This window comes from Myxocyprinus asiaticus, chromosome 8, assembly GCF_019703515.2.
Source record: "Myxocyprinus asiaticus isolate MX2 ecotype Aquarium Trade chromosome 8, UBuf_Myxa_2, whole genome shotgun sequence".
NCBI lineage: Eukaryota > Metazoa > Chordata > Actinopteri > Cypriniformes > Catostomidae > Myxocyprinus > Myxocyprinus asiaticus.
The window spans coordinates 6,340,010-6,365,011 of NC_059351.1; the positions used below are offsets into that span (position 1 = coordinate 6,340,010).

General features: G+C 39.6%; 1 protein-coding gene across 1 annotated transcript in view; it reads left to right on the forward strand.

Moving 5' to 3' along the window:
• LOC127445361 (kelch-like protein 5) overlaps nt 1-25,002 on the forward strand; it is a 73,520-nt gene that overhangs the window by 32,643 nt on the left and 15,875 nt on the right. The window contains exons 7-8 of the mRNA XM_051705393.1: nt 1,760-1,972; nt 22,183-22,369. Of these exons, the coding sequence (XP_051561353.1) occupies nt 1,760-1,972; nt 22,183-22,369 (400 nt within the window). The remainder of the gene's footprint in view (nt 1-1,759; nt 1,973-22,182; nt 22,370-25,002) is intronic.

The window sequence follows — 25,002 nt, forward strand, 5'->3', positions numbered from 1 at the left end:
CTTTACGGAGAGCTTATGAACTACTAGTTAAGTCTTGCCTTAAGAACAGGTGGTGCAACCAAATTAAGCACTGACAAACTAACTAGTAGTTACTAAGCCCTTAGTGTGAACTTTATGTCTCAACTTAAGTGAGACCTTACGCACAGCTGGTGAGGATTATTCATGAGGCCATTGCAGCAGACAGACGTGGCACATCCGAATACAGCAGTGGGTGGGGAATGTAACATTTGTGGGAAATAAGAAAATTTAGACAATTATCAATTTGTAAATACAGATCCTGAAATAATGTTCAAGCGATTGGTGGCAGAAAGGCTGAAGAATTAAATTCTTCTCTCAGAGCCAAAAAGAAGTTCGAAACAGCTGAGCAACAACATCCATAGTGTTTGCCAACATACAGACACTGGCCACAGTGCTGGGGGAGGAGTTTAGGAACATTTAAATATGAGGGCACTCAAGACTACATCTAAAACATCTACTAATATAACTTTAAAATGTGTTATCAATGCCTTCATGCCTCATTCTATGGACAGAATTCACACAAAATCAGTAAAAGAAGCTGTTTTAACCACTCGATGATGATTTAAAGTACTATATGCATTAAATAATGTGTAATTTGTCAAGTTTACCTTTGGCATTCATGGTGCTAATGCGCTAATGTGCTAACACGCGCGACCAAAAAAATTTGCCGATTACACTCTGTTATTGTAATTTAAGATGACACTGATACAGCTGCAAAGATGGGCGTATAAAAGAGTGTTATTGGGCAGAATACAAACAAATGAATGATGATAGGCATATCTTATTTGGGCAGATGTGTGAATGGCATTCGGCTGCAGATGGCACATGAGTGAACGGGCACTACAGAGCATTTAAGTACATTTGATTCCTTTTGTAGATTAATCAAAAATGATCGTACAGATGTAGGTAAATTTGCACCAGTACGCTAATAACTCTAGATGCCGGTATATTCATTTTGACTGACCTTAACTGACTGAATGGGAAATTAGCTGCCGGCCTCGAAGTAGGTGGAGCTCCAGGTCACACCTACCGATGATGTGGACCAATGGCAGTAAGAAGGTGTTTCACAGAAGTTTTCCTGCAAGTTCACACTGGCAAGCTGTTACAAACCACCAAAACAAACTCAAAAACACCTTCATTTTGGCTAGAATTTGTTCTAAATGATGTCACACCAGTTCATTCTTTGATTCCATATGAAGTGTGCAGGGGCCTTTACAGTGAGACACTTACAATGGAAGTAAATAGGGCCAATTTTTGGAGGGTTTGAAGGCAAAATTGTGAAACTTATAATTTATGAAAACCCTTACTGTAAATTAATTCTTGTGTTAAAACTGATGTATTATTTGAGCTGTTTAAATCTTAAATTTGAGTTGTTTAAATATGCATTTATATGGTCGTTTTAGGATTTATGCTGTTACGTTTTCATGGCAATGTAGTTGTAAAATTGGATATAACTTTACACAGAAGTTTAGTAAGTGATTTTATAACACTAAAAGCATGTTATCACACACATATTGGTTACATGTTTTGTCTGTAATTTTGAAACAGTGAGTATTTTATGGTTTATGGATTGGCCCCATTAACTACCATTGTAAGTGCCTCACTGTAACCCAGAATTTTGCTATTTTTTAAGAAATGGAGGGGAAAAGTGATTGTGGGAATCAACATTTTGTAAAAAATGCTTTCGATTGAGCTTAACTTGTATTGAACACAGAACATTCCTTTAAACCTCTCTCTCTAGGAGCACTTTATGGAGGTCATGAGGCATCATGAATTTCTGCTCTTGCCTGCGTGTGAGGTGGAGAAGCTGTTAGCTTCTGATGACATGAATGTTCCTGAAGAGGAAACCGTGGTAACAGCCCTGCTCAGCTGGGTCCATCATGACGCGCCCACCCGTCAATCACAGCTGCCTGCTCTCCTCGCTCACATCCGCCTACCCCTGCTTAAACCACAGGTCAGTCAACAATCCATCCTTCCCCCATCCATCAGTCAGTCAGTCTTCTGCTGTGCAGTTGCATGATAAGACAGCTTGATCAGTCTACCCATAAATCAACATCAGAAAGTCATTCATCTGCATTAATCCTGCTATCAGCTAATCAGTTCATTCAGTGATCAGTCAGTAAGGCAGTCAGTCGCAGTGCTTCATGCTCTTGTGCTTCATGGTTAAAGTCCTGCAGTAGAATGCTGTACAGCCTTTCAGTTTTTGCAGCCATCTTAATAAAATCCCTAGGTAGCTATTTTCAGTCATGCAAGTACAGCCAGGGCCATAGCTAGTGGGGTGAAAGGTGGTAACAATTCTAGGGGCCCAAAGGTCCAGGGGGCCTCACAACAAATTCTAAACTGTATTTTTTATTAGGAAAGGGGCCCAGAGAAATATACAGTCAGGGCACCCAGATTACCTTGCTATGGCTCTGAGTACAGCTCTTGTGTAACTGAATAGGGAAAGACAGACATCTCCAAAACTAATGCCAAGATTACGTTTCAATAACATGTAAAATCACCAATAAATCTGACAACAATGGTACAGGATAATAAATGCTAAAAAAAAGAAGCTATTAAACTGTGTTTTATAGGATGGTCCAGCTGTGTGATATGTGAAGACGAGAGCAAAAAGATGTAAAAAAATAAAATAAAAAATGCAATATCTCTGACAATAAGGCAGTTGGCTCTTGTACTATAATTGACATATGGGACTAATGACAGGATGGGACATATTGAGTGTTGCATTTTCTCTCAGACAGGAATTAGAATCAGAATCAGAATGAGCTTTATTTCCAAGTATGCTTACACATACAAGGAATTTGGCTTGGTGACAGAAGCTTCCAATGCACAAACAATACAACAACAAGACAGAGATAATAATAAAAAAATAGAATAAAAATAAAAAGTGAATAGAAAATATAAGTATATATAGAAATACACAATAAGACAAATATATATATATATATATATATATATATATATATATATATATATATATATATATACACACACACACACACACACACACACACACACACACACACACACACACACGTATATACAAATCTGTTACATACAGGTGCAAGGGAATGTATGGCAGAAGACTTAAGGTATGCTGGATAATTATAAATAGACTAAGCTGTGTATTGCACATAAGTATTGCTCAATGGGGCAGTTTTAACTGTTCATGAGATGGATAGCCTGAGTGAAAAAAATGGTCCTGCGCCTGACTTTTCTGGTGCTCAGTGCTCTGTAGTGCCGTCCAGAAGGCAACTGTTCAAAAAGGTAGTGGGCTGGGTGAGTGGGGTCCAGAGTGATTTTTCCAGCCCTTTTCCACACTCTGGAAGTGTACAGTTCTTGAAGGGAGGGCAGGGGGCACCAATAATTCTCTCAGCAGTCCGAACTGTCCTTTATAGTCTTCTGATGTCCGATTTCATAGCTGAACCAAACCAGACAGTTATTAAAGTGCAGAGGACAGACTCAGTGACTGCTGAGTAGAACTGTATCAGCAGCACCTGTGGCAGGTTGAACTTCCTCAGCTGGCGAAGGGGTTGAATGTGGGTCTCCCACTTCAAGTCCTGTGAGATGGTAGTGCACAGGAACCTGAATGACCCCACTGCTGCCACAGTGCTGTTCAGAATGGTGAGTGGGGTCAGTGCTGGGGTTTTCCTCAAAGTCCACTATCATCTCCACTGTTTTGAGCATGTTCAGCTCCAGGTTGTTTTGACTGCACCGGTGAGCCAGCCGTTCAACCTCCCTTCTGTATACAGACTCATCGTAATCTTGGATGAGGTCGATGACAGTAGTGTTGTCTGCAAACTTCAGGAGCTTGACAAAGGGGTCCTTGGCGGTGCAGTCATTGGTATACAAAGAGAAGAGTAGTGGAGAGAGCACACATCCCTGGGGGGCACCAGTGCTGATCGTACATGTGCTGGAAGTGAATTTCCCTGTCTCACTAGCTGCTGCCTGTCCGTCAGAAAGCTGGTGATCCACTGACAGATAGATGTGGGAACAGAGAGTTGGTGTAATTTAGTCTGGAGAATAGCTGGGATGATGGTGTTGAAAGCCGAACTGAAGTCCACAAAAAGGATCCTTGCATATGTCCCTGGTCTGTCCAGATGTTGTAGGATATGATGCAATCCCATGTTGACTGCAAAATCCACAGACCTGTTTGCTCTAAGCAAATTGAAGGGGATTTAGAAAGGGTCCAGTGATGTCCTTCAGGTGGGCCAACACCAGTTTCTCAAATGACTTCATGACCACAGACGTCAGAGCGAGGGGTCTGTAGACATTAAGTCCTGTGATTTTGGGTTTCTTTGGGACAGGAATGATGGTGGAGTGTTTGAAGCAGTCTTTTGTTTCTGGAAGACATGGTACACCTCCTCTTCACAGATCTTAAGTGCAGGTTTAGTAGTAGGAGGGGGGAGGAGCTGGGTTGCAGGAGGTGTTGATGTTTGTGTGAAGTGAAGGTCAGAGTGGGGGTCGGGTGTGAGACTGGGCCTTTCAAATCTACAATAAAACACATTAAAGTCATCAGCCAGTTGTTGGTTCCCTACAGTGTTGGGGGATGGTGTCTTGAAGTTAGTAAAGTCTTTCAGGCCTTTCCACACTGATGCAGAGTCGTTAGCTGAAAACTTGTTTTTCAGCTTATCGGAGTAGCTTCTTTTAGCCACTCTGATTTCCTTATTCAGTGTGTTCCTGGCCTGATTGTACAAAATTTTATACCCACTTCTGTAAGCATCCTCTTTGGCCTGACGAAGCTGCCTGAGTTTGCTGTAAACCATGGATTGTCATTGTTGTATGTTAAATAAGTTCTAGAAGGAATGCACATATCCTCACAGAAACTGATATATGATGTCACAATATCTGTGAACTCGTCCAGATTGGTGTCTGCAGCCTCAAATACACTCCAATCAGTGCTGTCAAAGCAGGCTTGTAGTTCCAGCTCTGCTTCATTAGTCCATCACTTTACCGTCTTTACTACAGGTTTAGCTGATTTTAGTTTCTGCCTGTAGGTTGGAAGATGAACTAGACAGTGATCAGAGTCCCAAAGCTGTTCTAGGGAAAGAGAGATACGCACCCTTTATTGTTGTGTAGCAATGATCCAAAGTATTTTTGTCTCTGGTGGGGCATGTAATGTGCTGTCTGTATTTTGGCAGTTCACGGGTAAGAGTCCAGGTATTGTTGTGCCATGTCTGTGATCTGATCAGCCAGCTGTTGCAGCACTGTGCTCAAACATGCTTTAGGAAACATGCCCACGTCCCCAGATGAAGTATGTCTGAAATCTATTCATACTTCTCCCATGCATACCTAAAAGAACGTACTGTTTTAGCGGCAGATAAGTGCGTCCTTCATAAAATACAGCACATACTGTGACAGTACTTTAATAAATGAACAGAAATACCTACACGTTAAACTCTTAAATTGACAGTACCATTATAGCACTTGTTATACATGTGAATTTAAACTTAATGTTATTACTTGTAAATTGTACACATTATTATAAACATTGGCAACTCATATACAATTTCAAGAAATAATATTAATTGATAGAAAGTAGAATTTTTATATTTTGAAAAAGTAAAAATTTGATTTATAATAATCAAGACAAAAAAAAAAAATAATATATATATATATATATATATATATATATATATATATATATATATATATATATATATATATATACACACACACTTTAACATACTTTTTCAGGACAGATTCTGTTCAGTTCTATTGCTTGTTCTACACCTGATCAGCCTGAATGTAGCCGACTATTTTTGAAGGCTTATTTGTTTGTGATCTTTTTTTATTGAAAGGTATATGAGAAACTCTTATCATTTACATTTTATTTTGACGAGAAATTATAATGTGCATTTTGCGCATATAAAATATAAACAATTTTCTGCCATATTTTGTCATTTAAATGTTAACGTATCGAATTGAGATAATATCGAATCGTAAACCTCATATCGTATATAGAACCGAATCGTGAGATTACCATATCGTCCCATCCCGACAATCTAATGAGAATCACCATAGAGAAAATGGGAATTACAAAAAAGCTTAAAAGAAAAACATCCGGATGCATTATGGTAATGAGAATTTGGGGGGAAATGTGCTTGACTGTCATGAAAAAAATCTTGATAGTCCAAAAACAGGCTTAATTTTCTGGAAAATATAAAAAAATATGCGGTGAAATTTGACCTGGGCATGTTTTCGTCAGATTTTCCCAGCTAAAAGCATTTGTGCTCATGTTCTTGCGTATATTTTGGACTTAGTATCATCTCTGGTTCTTGTATGTGTGTGTGTGTGTGTGAAGGTCAGTGCTGTTCTGCAAGGCTATGAGGCTGTGTACTCAATGATGTGTTTGGAGCCTGGAGAGTGTGATAAGGATGTTGTTATTTCTCCCTCTTTCCCTTATCACTTCCAGTCTCTCTCTCTCACACACACAAACACATGCACGTGCACACACACACACACACACACACACACACACACACACACACACACACACACACTAACACACACACACACACACACACACACACACACTGTAACAGATCGCTACACTATGACACAGATTCTAAGTTTTCCGTTTAATGTCACTTTCAACTAACGAATAATCACAGACAATAAAATTTCTAAACCAAATCTTCATCATAATTATCATCATCATTTATCCAAATGAAAAACCAAAGATACTGATGAAAAGAAGGGGTGTGGTTTTCTTAATAAAACAAAAATGGGTAAGAGGTGTGAGAGATGAGATGCGGAAGTGAGAGCCAGGTGGGAAAGTCGGAAACTGAGTTGTTTGAGGGAATATTCGGATGCTCTTCTTTGGGACTAATCCATGGCTATTTAAAACTTCATCCTTGTGGATATTTGCCAGAACGATCACGTTTGGATTTAATGGGAATATTCTGTGCAAGGAGCTGAAGCAAGAACAAGTGGAGTTCCGAAGATACAGTGGCATGCAGAGCAGGTTTGGGGATTGTCATTCTACTCCCTTTTTTAACTTTACTGCGTTTAATATTCTCCCAAAACACTCTAATTTGAAACCCGAAAATTAAGAGGGATTTAATCACCCCATTTTCCACGCTTCCTTTGATCTCCCATAGGCCTACTTTACAAAGAGGAAATACACAAAAGAATCAAGCAATTGACTTTTCCAGCATCACCCTTTTCACAAGTCACTTCAACAGTAATGCCTACTGCTTCTGGTCTTACTCCAGTTCTCTAAACTGATTACATAAAACTAACCTTTCCTATTACCCATTACTCTATTTATCCAAGTGTCAAGATTTCCTTGCTGTACATCCCTTATCAGACAGTGACATTCTTGCTACCTTTAGAACAGTTCTTCATGGCACTGCTCAAGATTGGTGGGAGATAACGCGCTCCAAAGTTACATCATGGGGGGAATTCGAGACTTCTTTTTTTGTCAGCATTTCTATCCTGGGATGTGGTCTCCTCAGAGCGGAAGTCTTTACAAGATGGGGAGTTCCAACCTAAAAACCATCAGATTGTGGTTCCCAGTTTGTTTCTGCAGTTTTTCAAGAACTCTGTGAGCAGTGGACAGTTACTCCAAAGCTTACCACTGCTTATCATTCCCAAACTAACATGACAGAACGTGTCAGTTGTACCTTAATATGTATGATTGCATCTTATGTTGAGAAAAACTACAAAAAATGGGACATTTACCTTCCATAATTCAGATTTGCTTTGAACTCTGCGGTACAATAAACCACTGGGCTGACACCAGCAGAACTTCACTTAGGGAGGAAACACCGGAGTCTTAGGACAAAATCCTTCAGGCGGCTTCTCTTGAAGATACTCTCCCCTATGAGACTGTCCATCGACTGAAACAATTTCAAATAAATTCTGAAATCAGTTCTATGAAAGCCCGCCTTCGTCAACTTAGAATCTATAACAAAAACCGAAGGGAAGTGTCTTACAAATTTCAAGATCGTGTCTGGGTGGGGCCTGGGTAGCTCAGCGAGTACTGACACTGACTGCCACCCCTGGAGTCACGAGTTCGAATCCAGGGTGTGCTGAGTGCCTCCAGCCAGATCTCCTAAGCAACCAAATTGGCCCGGTTGCTAGGGAGGGTAGAGTCACATGGGGTAAAACTTAAAACTTCATCCTTGTGGATATTTGCCAGAACGATCGCGTTTGGATTTAATGGGAATATTCTGTGCAAGGTGCTGAAGCAAGAACGAGTGGATTTCCGAAGATACAGTGACACGCAGAGTGGGTTTGGGGATTTTCATTCTACTCCCTTTTTGAAATTTTCTGTGTGCAATATTCTCCCAAACACTCTACTTTGAAACCCGAAAATTAAGAGCGATTTAATCACCCCATTTTCCACGCTTTTAAAGCTTCCATTGATTTCCCATAGGCCTACATTTAAAAAAAGACCACAAAAACACAACATACAAACATCAAAACCTGAACTACTCCTTTTGAAGAGTTTTTTTGGTTCAATTATTTCCTTTCATTGCCTTATTTTCCTACATTTGTTGAACTATTGTTGCAAGTGTGCAACATGCTGGTGTGGCTATCCTTATGAGGACTCTCCACAGACATAATGATTTTCATACTGTACAAAGAAATTCTATCCCCTAACCCTACCCTTAAACCTAACCCTCACAAAAAACTTTCTGCATTTATATAAAAAATAAATAAATTAAAAAAAAACATTGTTTAGATTGTTTTTTAAGTGATTTGAATTATGGGGACACCAGAAATGTCCTCATAAACCACATTTATAGCATAATACCCTTGTAATTACAAGTTTGTAACCTAAAAAAATGTCATCGTATACCATCCAAACCCGCCCACACACACACACAAACACACACCCCACTGAAAGTTTTTGTTGGCTTCTGCATCTTAAAAATGCATAAAAACCTCTCTGACCATGTTCATCTGTTCTAAACATGCATGTCTCTGCATCTAGGAGACATGGAAAAAGTCACACTCTTCACCTTTGAATGCTACACTGTTTGATATTTTTGTCATGCACTCAGTCTTTGGACACAAGGCATGATGTTCTCATGGATGTGAAGTTTAATTGAGCCTCTTTAACCTTTAAGCTTTAATCTTTGCTCTTTTTTCATTTTAATGCATGATGAATTTCACTGAACTCTCTCTTTCTTTCTCTCTCTCTACCTTTCTATCTCTCTTTTCCCCATATTTTTATATAGTAAAGAAAGAGAATTATTTAAATAATTCCAGACAATCGCTCTCTCACTCGTGGCTGGCTAGCTGAGTTTGTTCAGTTCCATCTAAATGTAAATCGCAGGTTGTTCTGTGCTCTCCAGTGCAAAAAAAGACTCTAAGCCACGGTCAGACTGTCTCAACTCCGGCACATTCATTTCTCCTCAACACATTTCCTCAGTATTCACATTCAGCAGAGATGATTGATCTCGGTCAATGACAGATGCACTTGTTCCCTGTATGTGACATTGGCACTTTTATGAGAGAGGTGGAAATGATTAGCTTTTGTTTTTAGCACAAAGAAGAGAAGGAGAAGGGGAGGAGTGGAGAAAAGGAGATATAGGGTGATGAATGAATACTCTGAGGGAGGTGAAAGCTGAGACGGAGGAGGTGGAGGTGCAGTTGTAAGAGGGGAATGTTGGAGCTCTAACTAGAATTTTTTTTCCCCAGCGCAGTGATGGATGCAATTATGGATTCAGTGAGAAGGTACTGTATGCTGGTGCACATGCACAGTTTCAAACCTCAAGCAGCACTGTATAAAACAAATGCTGATTGGAAATGTAGTTATCTTGATGAATGTACAGAATATGTTGTGTGAGTGTCTGTATGCATGTATGTGCATGTTTTTGCAGATTTGCATGTGAATGCATGTTGTTTATGTGGAGTGGGTGTGTATGTGTGGATGTCACATTTTGATACCACAGCAACAACAAATATGCAAATGGACACTTTTTTTAAACAAAAAGATTAACATTTTAATATAAATATTTAAAAAATGTATGTTTCATGTAATAAACCTTGAGTCAAGTTTTTCAAACAATTATGCAAGTAAGCAGTCAATAATAAAGAACTAAGAAATAAATTAACATCAGTGAGTGGTATTCTCTTTTTCTTGTTAATACTGTTGTTTGATTTACATTAAGGACATAATAGACAGCAGCAGGTCCGTTTGGCTGCATTTTCACTGCAAACTTTTAGTTTTTCTGCTACCTGATTACGTTCACTTGAGACTAGTGTTATCATGATACCAAAACAGTGAAATTTTTACGGTTCTCAATACCAATTTTTATACCACAGCAAAACTATGCTTATATGGTAATGTGCTATTGAGCACACTCCTTTAGCCTATTTAAAAAGTTACATTTCAATGTAAAAAAAATAAATAAAAAAAAAATAAATAAAAAAAAGCATGTTTCCTTTGTGTTTCTCAATTAAGTATGCATTACTTTGTGCTTTTAAATTGGGCCCTAGGGAAATCCTGTTTTCCTTTTTTTCCCCTCCCAGAATTCCATGTTTTAAAGTTTAATTTAATTTCATCATCAAAATGGTGTTTAATCAAATTAATTCTGAAAACGTTTAACAAGTGAAAATAGAACAATTACTATACAGCATACCCTTTTTTAACAAATTATTATTCAGTACAACCGCACTCTTTCTTGTGATGTACAGTATTGATTATTTTATTATTATTATTATTTATTATTATTACTAATCCTACAGTGAATATTACATTTTACTATAAAGTTGTAATGTATTTCTGTTGCAGTTTCTTCAATTTCAGGCATCTAGCTTTTATTTTGAATTGTGCTTTTATTTAACAAGAGCTTTTATTTTTACGTGTGTTTTTGATGGAAGTTTCACAGGTCTGGTTAAACAGTTCACTACATGACCCAGTGTGATTGTTAAAGCACAAATGCTGTGATTTAAAGGAATATCCCGGGTTCAATACAAGTTAAGCTCAGTCAACAGCATCTGTGGCATAATGTTGATTACCACAAACATTTATTTGGACTCGTTCCTCCTTTTCTTAAAAAAATAAAATAAAAAGTTACAGTGAGGCACTTACAGTGGAAGTGAATGTGGGCCAGTTTGTGTAGGGGTGAAACACAGAAATGTGAAGCTTATAATTTTATAAAAGCACTTACATTAATTCTTCTGTTAAAACTTGTGTATTATTTGAGCTGTTAAGTTGTTTAAATTGTCATTTTTACAGTCATTTTAGGGTTTTAGGGTTGGTTTATATTACATCGTCATGGTAATGAAGTTGTAAAATTGAATATAACTTTACACAGAAAAGGTTAGTAAATGATTTTATCACAAGAAATCATGTTTACACGCATAACCTTTATGTCTTGTGGCTATACTTTTGAAAAAGTGAGTATTTTACCATTCAAAATGTTTCCCCCATTCTTCCATTGTAAGTGCCTCACTGTAACCCAGATTTTTGCTTTTTTAAAGAAAAGGAGGGATGAGTCTAAATATTATTGTTTTTTGGTAATCAACATTATGCCATAAATGCTGTCAATTGAGCTTTACTTGTATTGAACCCGGAATATTCCTTTAATTATATAAATATGTAGTGTACATGGGAACATGGCATCTTTTTTATTTTAGTATCGACTTACTGGTAGAACCGGTACTTTTGAAATCATTACTTGAGACAGAACTAAATGTGTTTACATTAATGACTTAACAAGAAGTGAATTTTGATCGTTCATTTTTTGTACCAACTTGGTGTAGCAAAAAATGACCAGTACTGTCGACACATGTGGATGTGTGTGATCATACAGAGCATCTCCATGGGGCTGTAGCACTGCATCAGAATTCATTACACTCTTATAGCCATAACTATCCATGCAAACTTCTAATTAATAAGCTCTCCATTTACCAGCCAGCCAAGAGAGGAGATAAAGAGGTCAGATGAGAGAATGAGTGTGTCAAAAGAAGGCTCGTTAACAGTGGCACAAATGGTGTAATTTGGAAAGTACTACGAGAGAAAGAGAGACAAAGAAGAAGGAGAATAAAGAACGTCCCAGTGATGTTTATGTATGAGGTTGTAATGATTCGGTTTTCATTGAACTTGTAGCAGGAAATGGGTTTGTGCTTGCATGTGGCTGTTTTAGATTCTTAAAAGCATGTTTGCTCTGGAGTTGTAACCCATATAAGAGTCTTTGCATTGTATATATGTGCCCAGAGGGACACAAGCTATGTTTCTCACTGGGATTCCCTGCTTTAAAATATGAATGTAGGTTGGACCTTTTGTCAAATGTTTCACCGCAAGCTTGTTTCCTCTTTTTTGTTCTGTCCCCTGAGTCCTCTCCTGAGGGGCTGAGAAGCTGGGAAGGATTCAGTACTGTCAGGTTATCAAAGTGAAATTTATTTTTAAGTGCATCAGGTGAATGGTTTGGTTTGGATCCCACTGTATTGTGTAGCTGATGCAGTGAGATCCAGCAGATGGAATTGACTTCAATAAACCCATTAGGAGGGTTGAGTTGTTAGTCTAACAATCGAAAATTAGTTAAGGTTTTTTATACCCTCTTGAGACTGTGCCAAAAAGACCTCCTTTTTAGGTACAACGAGTTCTGCACAATTTGAAGTTCTAATTCAAAGGGTCAGGTCATATTGTTATGACCTATAGAAGTGCGAAAACTGCGGTCAAGTGGGGTTGCAGAATAGCTTGTGCATATCTTTGTCAAGTGCTCGTAAAGTTCATGGTCTCAGCAAAGTGCACACACGGGTGTCTTGGAGGCATCCTGTGTGTACAGACTTGTGTCTGTACATTGCTTTGAACAATAACAACTATAAACTAAGCTCTCTCTACACCCAGTTTGAAACCTCATCAGGTCAAAAGGGGAACAAATTCATTATATGTAGAGTCCAAAATGGATATACTTGGGCTCACGCACGTTCCAGTTTAGAACGGGAACGTTGGATACACAAGACACAAACCATATACAAGAAGCATAAAGCAATCTCCTAACACACATATTGAACATATAAGGCTTTCTTCTGATAATGTGCATGTATAAACACGGAGTACTTAATACAGTGATAATGGTATAGAGAGAATATGAACGCAAATCTGAGTACATAAAAGTCAATCTGTGAATATATATTGCATAGCTTCTGATTATAGTTGAGTACATAAATGTGGATACATGAATATGCATATATAATATCAATAAGCAAAAGTATAAAAAATATAGGAAGGACTCTAGCCACTTGCATCAGTCCCCCAATTGAGTATTTAATAATACTCACCAATCTTATCTCCTTCCTATTAAATTATTCCCTCTTGGCCATCCGGAATTCTATTATCAGGAAGTGCATAAGCACCACACTTTTCCTTAGAGGTGTAGGCATGTCAATAACTTCTCTAACCCTATCATGGATGAGAGTGTCAAGAGAATCATGTTTATACAAGAAATTACACATGGGTGAACATACTGTTTCAACATCAACATTAATATTCAACAGAGCAAATCGATGGGCTATATACATTAGCCGTCCGGTGCAAGTTCCTTCTGGCAAGAGAATGGCCACTGTCTCTGTCAGTGGATTTGGTTGGAGTCGGAGTGGCTTATCTGTGGAGTGTGGAGTATTAGCACAAACATAACAGTTATGATTCGGGCAACATGATTAATCAATTTCTACCAATAATTATCTTTGTGGGCAGCATAACTTGCATCAAAATAGTCTATATTCTCAGCCACAAGATTCAGACTGTTCTCATTAGGTTGTGCTAGCATGGCAAATCTGAGAACGATGAGGAGGATGAGAACCTTCATTTTGTGGATATACTTAATTAATGGGGAAACAGTAATAAAATGTGTACCGGATAATGTTTCAGTTTTCACAAGCACAATCAGGAAATTTCTCACAAAACCAATAACAAGCTGGGATGTCTCATCTGGGTGCTGGGGGTGTGACACAGCATCCGTCGATGTAGATGAGGTGTCCTGGACCTGGAGAGAAGCACCTGTGATGGGAGTACCAGCCTCCCACGGTGACAGATTTATTCTCAAACGATGGCAGTGATGGTGTCGGAATAGATCGGCCAACTGATACAGCTAGGACTGCAGGATCGCTCAGGAGGACGTCATGCATGTTGTTTCTCCAGGTCAACGATTCGGACGTCAGTCGTTGGACTATTCGAATTAGACCAAGGAATTCCTTGTCGTTCCCTGAGAGCATCAATTGGTACCTAAAGTTTTTCAGATAGGTATAGATAGAGAACCACACACATACAAAGGAATGACAGAAAAGGGGAGAGAAAACACCCAGAAAGGAAGACCCTATAAGTTAGTAACTGTTTTTTTTTCTTTCACAACATCATCTCCTTTTCATCGGAGAGGCATTACATCAGCACCCTAAGGCACTTTCACTCGGCTGACCTGTCAGGGGGAAAGTAGTGTTATCACTGTAGCAGCATTAAGCTGTAGCATCAGGGGGGTCTGCGATTTAGGATTAGTAGGTCAAGCAAGAATAGTCTAGTTTGGATTAAATGTATCCATCGAGTCAAGCCTGGCTTGATTTCAACAAGCAAGGATGTTTGAGTTGTCAGCAACACTGGACAAGGGCAGGGCCATCATAACTTGAGGACATTGGTCAGAAAATTACTACTTTCTACTATTTCCTTCCTGTACTGTATTCTGCATCTTTAAGTTATATACTGTACTCTGTACATTAAATATTTCATGTTTTGAGTGCTAAGTGCGGTATAGTGCGTATTTTTGAGAAATTTTTTAGATACTCCTGCAAAAAGTCTTTTAATGGACCTGTCAGGCCTGTTCTCAACAAAGGAGCATCATACGGTAAGGGCATGGGTCGTCCCATGCAAATTTCGAAAGGCGACAATCCTGTCGTCCAATTTGGGGTTGCCCTCATAGCCATGAGAATGGAGGGGAGGTATCTGAACCATCCACCATCATATTCACTTAATTTCGCACGGAGAGCCATTTTCAAGGATTTATTCTGCGATTCGACCGCACCGCTCGATTGGGGGTGATACGGAATGTGGAACTGTTGTTTTACGTAAAAAATTTGATTTAAGTACCTTTCCCGTGAAGTATGTCCCTTGGTCACTATCGAGTGACTCACAAATTCCAATCTTGGGAATATTTCTCTCAACAAAATTTCTGCTACTTTCTCAGCGGTGGTGGTTCGCAGAGGAAATGCTTCTACCCATTGAGAAAATCGGCACACAATTACCAACACGTACTTATAGCCATGGTCGGAGGGTAAAGATATAAAACCAAGTTGCAAATGTGTGAAAGGCCCCCTCGGATGAGGGCTGTGGCCAATTGGAATTTTGTATCTTCCAAATTAAGGTTTAGTTCTTAAGCAGTGTAAGCACCTGGACAACCTGTCTTTTATATCATTCAACATGTCGGGCCAAAACCAAGTCTGTTGGAGCATTGCCTGTGTTTTGTTGACTGCTTGGTGAGCTAAGCCATGATATAAATCAATTAGTTTGGTTCGATATCCCATTGGTGGGATGACTTTGTTGTTCAAGGTCCACAATCCTTTGTAAGACAATATGGTGGTCAATTGGACAGTGACTCTGAAGTTCTTTGATCTGCAATTTTGCTGCCTCTCTAGCAGCCTTGTCAGCGAGGGAATTTCCCTTTGTGAGTGAGTCAGTGAACGTGCTGTGACCTGTAACTTTGCAAACTGCAACACAATTTGGTTTGATTTTACCACAAGTTTCGAGGATCTCTTTGATCACTGGTTGGTGGCTGATTGATGTACCAGCCGTGGTTAAGTACCCACGATGCCTCCACACAGGGCCATAGCTGTGAATGACGTGATAGCAATATGCGCTATCTGTGAAAATAATGGTTAAATTGGTTTCATTATAGGCGATGTCTAAGGCTGACTTTAGGGCACAAAGCTCTTCCACCTGCATGCTGCATCCCCTGAGCGACCCGGATGAAAGAACGTTGCCCAACTCCCCGTCAATCACTGCCCATCCGGTGTATCGTGTGCCGTCCTCATAGAAACTGCTTCCGTCAACAAACAGCGATTTTGAGTCTTTTAATGGCTCATCGAGCACATAGTGTCCTTTGTCAACGACGACACTATCAGCACAGTCATGTGAAGATCCCGTATTGTGAAGAATGACGTGATTGTACCCCACGACTGGTTCGGTGGCCTTCAAGGCCCATTCAGCATAGTCCAAGGCCAGCAAACAAGGCATTTGGCCTTTCATCGAGGATGGAATCAAGGTGGAGTAATACCCAGTGACACCAAAGTTGTTGTCGCCCTTGGTTTGACCCAACACACAATTATAGGCATGAGGTCCAACATGAGTCCAAAGGTGGAACAGTTTGGACATATCAGGGTGGTGTAGGGCTGGAGAGGAGGCAAGAGCAGTTTTGAGGAGGGAGAAGGACTTGCTCATCTCCGAAGACCACTTGAGAGGGGCAACGCCTGGAAGGCCACCTTTTAGGGCCTCAGTGAGAGGTTTGGCCAAATCTGAAGAGATGTAAATACGGCTAAAATTGAACAGACCCATGATGGATCTGAGGCCCGTAATGGTTGTGGGTTTTGTCAAATTTGCAATTGCAGCGACCCTGTCTGGAAGCGGTTTCCTCCCATCAGAACCAACGCACTGTCCCAAAAACGTCACCTCATTGAGAAAGAGCTGCGCTTTCTTTTTGTTTAGCAGAAATCCTGCTTCATAGAGCAGCCTCAATAATGATGTTAAAGCAACCAAATTATGTCCCCTGTCGGGCGAGGCGAGGAGAATGTCGTCGCAATATTGAATAATTACCGATGGCATGCAAGATTTGACGATCGGTTTGATAGCATTTGCAACGACACCATGGAACAGAGATGGGCTGTCATGATACCCTCGAGGCAGTCTCGTCCAGGTGTATTGTTGTCCGTTGCAAGTGAATGCAAATCGATACTGATCTTCCGATCTAATTGGACATGACCAAAAACCATTGGTTATGTCAATTGAACTGAAATATTGATGATTGGGAGAAATGTTATTCAAAATAGTCATTGGGTTTGTGACGGTAGGAGTCATTTTCTGCATTACAGAATTTAGTGCAGTATAATCGATGGTCAATCGATAACTGCCATCAGGTTTTCGCACAGGCCACATCGGTGAATTTGTCGGTGATGAGCATCTTTTGATGATGCCATCCGTGTGCAGTTGGCTGACAATTTCCTGTGCAGCTTTCTCAGCATCTCGTTTGAGAGGATATTGGAACACAGGAGGATGGTGTGGGCCTGAAACATTCAAAGAATACATTTTGCATAAGCCCACATCAAGTTGTGTTTTCGACCACAATTTAGGAAAAAGCTCGGAAAGATATTGAACTATTGTGGAGTCAGATTGGTTGGTTTCTTTTGATGAGACAGTAGCAATGGTTAAATCTGAAGTCCCATATTTGTCACAAAGAGCAATAGGCATGGCAAATAGGCGTCCAGTAATTTTGCCTTGAGTTAGCAAGATGTCTGCTTCAATTTGATTCAAGATGTCCATGCCCAATATAGTACCGACTTGGTTTGCCCCAACCCAAATCTGAATTGAAAATGGTTGATTGTGCGGGTATATTTGTAACATGACAGACTGTGACAGAGTCACAGTACAAGAGCCAGCCAATCCATGAAGAGTTAATTTGCTTTCTGTTGTTAGAAGTGGGATGTCCATAACTGAGACTGTCGCACCAGTATCCATCAAAATAATGCTATCCTGGCCTCCAAGGTTTGCTGATATAAATGGGCGAGAGTCTGTATGGTCACCTTCGATGGAGGCCATGACCCGTCAATCTGACTGTCCCTCTAGGACTTTGGTTAGGGCATCAACCTTTTTGATTAACTCATTCATGTTGTGTTCAGTAGAGGGCGTTGCGGGTGCAGATTTGCTCTGAGTACATGTTGCTTGTCTTTGTTTCTGCTGGGTAGTTGAGTATCTCGGATTACGCATGAAGGGCGAAGCATTCTTTTACGCTCAGGGCATTTGTTGGCCCAGTGCCCCTCCTTCCCACAGCTGTGGCAGGCGTTTAAATTTTCGTCAGTCTGTTGAGCAACTGCAACATCTACAGCAAGCACTGGTTTCCTCTGTGAATCAACCACATCTTGCGTGCGCGATCCCCATTCAATGAACGCAGCCCAATTTGCAATTATGGGGATTGAAGAGCGCAGCAACTGAGAAAATTTCACATTAAAATTTTGTAGCACTACGGATGAATCCAAGTCTGGACCCCTGCGTGCAGCCACAAATTCTTTGAGTGCTTTTGCGAAGCGTTCTGTATATGAGATAAAAGTCTCATTTGGTCCCTGTTTAATGGTAGTAACGTTAGAAAACGTCTGTATTCCCATTCCTATGATGTGTTGAACATCATTATGCATGTTATTAAATTGTACAGCAAATTCATTCCCATTAGTGGGCGCATTAGCTGGATGAACTAAACTTGCCATGCGTCCAGGATAATTCGGAGGAGACATTTGCTCACAAATGTGATACAGGTCCGTAATTGTGAGGCGATATGCTCATGCATTTACCCATAATCTGTCCCAAAAGTCAGAATTAGAGTCATTGGCTTTCATTGTGGGGAAAGATGAGATCATACCGCTTAAATCTCTTAAGGACATGGGTCTGTAAACGCCCACATCACCCATGGCTGTAGCCTCCGGGTTGCTGGGTACCAGCTGCCCCGCCACCGGGACAAACACTGGTGCCATAGATGCGGGAGATGGTGGCGCAGCTGCTGGTGCTGACGGCGCAGGAGGAGTATCAGAAATTTTAGTCTCCTCATAGCAAGGAGGCAGCGGAGTATGTTTATACCTCGGATATACTTTCACATATTCGCCACATCCATCATTTTCACCATGCTCCGTCGTTTTCAGGAATTTGTTTTTGTTTCGTTCCTGAAAAGGTGACAATTTGTATCTTTCCGTTGTCGGAAAGTTGAGTAACATCCCGGCCAGATTTAGTAACGGCATGCTTTAATTTGGATGCATACATTTGCCAATCTAAAATATCTTCAGCCATTGGAGTTTTACCCGGAGCCAATTTTGGGTAATCGGTAACCAGATCTAGCAGTTCCCACATATCAGCAGTCATTTTAGCGACTTCATCAAGTCTTAGAACTCTACCACTACGATCTGTCAAAACTCTCTTAGACTGTTCTATCCACATACCACAAAGTATGTTTCCGTTAATCCATTCACTTTGCCTTCACAGACCCCACTTTTCCTGAAAACCATCTTTAAGCATTTTCTGTTTAACTTTTTAATTTTCTGTTTTTACCTTCTAAAAATAACTCAGTTTACTCACAACACAATTTGTGCTGTCAAAGACTCCAAAGAGAGTAGGTTTTCCCTTTTCCATTAAGAAAGCCATTTTCTGTGTTGTGATAATTCCAACAAAAGAATATACTTCGTTCACTAGACAAGACAATGTTTATTTCGATTTATAATTCTTTCAGTTTATAATTCTAGATTTAGAATTATATCCCTTATTATAGTTTCCTTCTCTGATATAGTAATATTATTATTACTTTCACTGTGTTCTTAAATCACAGGTATTGTTAATAGAGTTGTACAATTCGACAACAGTCACAATTTATCTCATCTGCTTTTCTGGATCAGAAATGAATTCTGCATTTACACATAAATTCACACTGCAAGGTTCTCTGTTACTTGGTTGTGGTGGTGTCTTATAAATGAAGATACATCCTGATGAAACCTATCAGTCAGGTTTCCCTATTTATCAACCACGCAATATAAAACTATTGCGAACTAATCGATAACTCAAAAGGCGGTGCGCACCATACAAAGCGGCTACTCCCGTATCTACCTATCTGTCGCTCAGGATCACAAAGATTTCATACTTTCTCATCCTACTGTGTCAAATTTATGGGACTGAACACTCGGAATCAGTCCTCGGATTAGGAGATTATTGCTCTTCGCCTTCTGTTCTCTCTTCGTTTACACGTCTGCAACCGAAACTGAGAGAACTGGCAGCAGGAATATATCTAAAGGCTTTACCAATAACCAGTAAACAGAGAATTTGGAAAAGAATGGAAGATAACTCACCTTCCTACTCTCTGAGCCTTGCAGGAGAAGAATCAAAGTTGATCTGTTTTCAACTTTATCTCGGTGGAACCTCCAAATTGATGCAGTGAGATCCAGCAGATGGAAATGACTTCAATAAATCAGATGATTTGTAGAAGGAATAACAAATTTTAATTTGTAGAAATTAATAAATGAATAAAATATGAAATAATGAAAATAAATGTGATAATACAGCAATATAAATGGTTGATTATGAAATGTTAAGTAGACATATCTTAAGGATATATCCAAGGACTAAGTCCTGGAATAAAGCTAATATACAAAGTCTTGTCTTTGTCTAATGAACTAAGTAAGTAAATGGAAAAAAGTTAAAGTACAGAGAGTCAAGATGAGGCCTCAAAGTTGGAGATCAGATGCGAAGAGCTGGAGGGTTGAGATGTTAGTCTAACAATCGAAAATTAGTTAAGGTTTTTTATACCCTCTTGAGACTGACAAAAAGACTTCATTTTTAGATACAACGAGTTCTGCACGAGTTGAAGTTCTAATTCAAAGTGTCAGGTCATATTGTTATGACCTATAGAAGTGCGAAAAAGGCAGTCAAGTGAGGTTGCAGAATAGCTTGTGCATATCTTTTTCAAGTGCTCATAAAGTTCATGGTCTCAGCAAAGTGCACACACGGGTGTCTTGAAGGCATCCTGTGTGTACAGACTTGTGTCTGTACATTGCTTTGAACAATAACAACTATAAACTAAGCTCTCTCTGCACCCAGTTTGAAACCTCATCAGGTCAAAAGGGGAACAGATTCATTATATGTAGAGTCCAAAATGTATATACTTGGGCTCACTCCAGTTTAGAATGGAAACGTTGGATACACAAGACACAAACCATATACAAGAAGCATGAAGCAATCTCGTAATACACATATTGAACATATAAGGCTTTCTTCTGATAATGTGCATGTATAAACACAGGAATACAAGGATGAGCATATAAGGAATACATGGAGTACTTAATACAGTGATAATGGTATAGAGAGAATATGAACGCAAATCTGAGTACATAAAAGTCAATCTGTGAATATATATTGCATAGCTTCTGATTATAGTTGAGTACATAAATGTGGATACATGAATATGCATATATAATATCAATAAGCAAAAGTATAAAAAATATAGAAAGGACTCTAGCCACTTGCATCAGTAGCTCTTTGTGGTTATGAAGCTTAAAGATCTCCTGCCAGAAAAACTGACTTATGTTACTGGAAATCTATTTTCAGGCTGTTGTGTGCAAGAACTAGGTTTAAAAACATATTTCAATTTGGTTTTGAGGCAAATTGAAGGCTTATCTAAGAATGTACAGAGCATTTGCTCATCGTTAACTTGCAGTGCTTTCAAAAAGTCTTTGCCATTTTTGGCATTTGCTGTGTTTACAATGTTACATGGCGATACTATGTTTTGTTTTTTTAAAGTTTTTTTTTTTTTTAATGTTTTTTATGGATCTGTACCATGCCATGGGTACCATACCATGGTGTTCTGTGAAGTACCTTGGAGTACCATGTTAATACTATGTTATTTGAATATAGTAATTGTTCAGAACCTTTGAACATACCGTGCAGTGAACATTAGAAGCCTTAGGTGCATTATATTTTCACAAAAATTGTTTTCTTAAAACGGTTATTTCACGTATTCTGCTTTTAGTGAATCAGTAAGAAATATGAATTTTAGATTTCAGCCTTTCCTTTCCAAATAGAAATAATAGAAGAAGAACAAGAAGTCCTACAACAGATAGGATGGCCACCACAGGCCCCCACAGACTCAACATCGAGTCCGTCTGGGATTACATGAAAGACCCTGTGTTATATTGAAAGCACTACAACAACACATTATTTAATGTTTTACCTTGTGATTTTTTAAAATTTTAAATATACACTCATTTTAAATCAGACGATTGAAACACGCTCCAAAAAAGTTGGGACAGTCACCATTTTTTCTAATACACTTCTTAAGCATTTGGGCACTGAAGACACAAGTTTGTTAAGTTTAGCAAGTGGAATTTTCCCCCATTCATCCATAATGCAGGTCTGATCATTTGTAGTAGTACAAGTGCGTATGGGTACATGTTCATTAATGTCTTTTGTTTCTGCAGTTTTTGGCTGATATGGAGGCAAATCCCTTGTTACGGGACAGTGTGGAGTGTCAGCGGTTGGTGATGGAGGCCATGAAGTATCATTTGTTGCCAGAGAGACGGCCGCTCCTCCAGAGCCCGAGGACACGGCCTCGCAAGGCCACTGTAGGAGCTCTTTTCGCTGTGGGTGGCATGGACGCCACAAAAGGTACATGTCTTATTTATCTTTTGATGTTGATTTTGTAGTTCTGTCTGCCTTTGCTTTCATAGGTCAAACGTGATCTGATCAAATATCGTTTTCTGCATTTTAAATTTTTTTCATTCTTTATTTCTGTCAATCTGTGTCTCTTTTCATTAGTGCAGTGGATGCTGGGTAAGAACATTTCCATTTTCACAGGATAATCTTTTGTCATTTGAATTCATGTTGCTTTAAACAGTGGGTGAATTAAAAAATGTTGGGTACTTTGTTGCCAGTCTGTTTAAAGGTCTAAAAGGAGACAGTTATTTTCTGTGTTTAAATGTGATTGTTGTCCTCTCTATGGTTAAAGCTTCTGATGTGTTCTCCACCTGCAGATGTGCTGAGTGAGATAAAGCACATGGTGGAGTTTTTTGGGCAGGAATAGCTGAAGTATGTATTATGTTGAATGAGGCTGACGGTATATTGCCCAGGGACAGATTAACCACTGGGTCGTTGCCCAGGGGCCTTTAAACCCAAAGGGCCCAAGCTCTAAATCAATTATTTCTTTATTTTGTGATATCTATTATAAATTCACGGCAAATATCAGCCTTATGTGAAATACCATTTGTTCTGACGAATGCGTGCTGGACTTCAACAGCGCGAGCACATGCACTCGAGTGCACGCTCAGGGAATCTGCGTCTCACAGGTGCAGTGCGTTTATTTGAAGGACTGCAGAAAACAGCCTTTGGTTTACAAAACGCTTTCAAACACAAAGATACGGTGCAGTTTACCCTGGTTGTGTACAAAGCTGCTGATGGTTTAAATTAATATAAGCGACAGAATTCGTGCAACAGTATGGAGGACTTTAAAATGTTGAAGTCCTGCATGCAATTAATGTTTAATGATAAAGAGAAAGATGCCTTAATACCCTAAATACAGTATGTGCACGGTAACCTTTTGTAATATTTGGTTAACCATGAGAGTTCATGAACAGTTATTGTTATTTGTCGGGAGACGGGACTCAGGAATAAAGGACGTTTATTACCATGGATGCATCAAACACAATCTCAGATTAGCACGGAATAAAGTGCACAGTGAGCTATGAGTCTAATCAACACAATACATAGATCTTCAAATGATAAAATCACATTCAAGTCGAACAAAAATAATCTCTGTCACTACCTGCAACATAGTAGGCCTATTCATGATCAATGAAAAGTGATTCTGCCTGGACAGGTTCACTTTCCGGGATGCTTTTTAAATGATTCAGCATTTCACTTGAGTAATTATTGTCTGCACACTAGAGCAAAAGTGGGAAAAAACATTGACTCACCATTTATCAAGCGCTGAAACTTTGCCAGGTGAAAAACAATCTGGAATCACGTGTAACAGTCACATTAAGTCCTCTTTCCAACCTGAACTTCATCAGAATGTTGATTTGTGGCACCTGAGCTGAAAAAGCTTGATGCAGCGCAACAAATGGTGAAACAGAACACAGGTGTCTCGAGATGCGTTAATAAATATTGAAATTCTTTTGTTAACAGTGTCTAAAAAAATGCAACTGTCCTGTGCGGTACACTGAAAAAAGTGAGTTTTGGCTTAACAATCAAAGACATCCGTCCAGTACATGTGAACAGCCCGTAACTCGCCCTATAGCCTACTTGAAAAACTGACCCGAACCTGGCCCAAAACCTGTAGGTTTGTCGGGTTCCGTCGGACTCAGATCGGACTGTAGACCTCTAAACACGTGCAGAATAACCGAATAGTGATATTGGTATTTGAATACCATGCACATACCTATTAATAATGCATGATTTTGGATCGGTTCATAATTAAAAAGTACATATAATTGCCCGTGTAAGACATTGCTCCAAACTTTTCCTCCGTCAATTTGAAAAATTCAACTAAATCTGGCAAACGTCCTGTAGCACTTAAAGTTGAACGTAGTCACGTGACACATCATGGGGGACCTCCATGGTGTACCGGCCCATGGGCCTCTCAGTTTTTAATCCATCCTTGAAATTGCCTGAAGGTGAACTGTATTGGCTTAAAACAGAGCTGTGCTGCATTAAAAGTAAATCATGTAGGCTTTAGATTTTAGGTGGTGTATTGGCTGAGAAATAAACTGTATGGGGGGTGGAACTGTGTTTACAAGTTTTTGTTAAGAGCTAGTATACATTCCCTTTTGAAACACTCATTAATTGCAAGCAATTACATTTTTAGAAGGCAAAAACTGCGTAAGCCCAAGTATACTAGACACAGCGTAAAAGTGCTTTTCAGAACACAAAACACTGACGCGCACGCACACAGCGGCTGCGTGTCTCTCTCTCTCTCTCTCTCTCTCTCTCTCTCTCTCTCTTTCTGGCATCTCTGGCTCCTTATCTCTCTCTCACGCTGACTGGGGCAACTCAGCGGCAGGTGTGCATCCTCACGGCCCGGCCACACCCTCCTCCTCGTCCCATATCCCCGATTCTCGATTCCAGTCGAAACACTCTGGTTCCTGACCACGCCGCCATTTGGTCCTCAGACAATTGCAGCGATTCTCCGCGACGCCGGGCGATGGCACTGGACAGCAGCGGGCTCCTTTAATGCAATGATAGTGATAGCGTGATACAGGAATATGTATATCATGGTAAAATGACAATAACAGAGAATAGAGTGT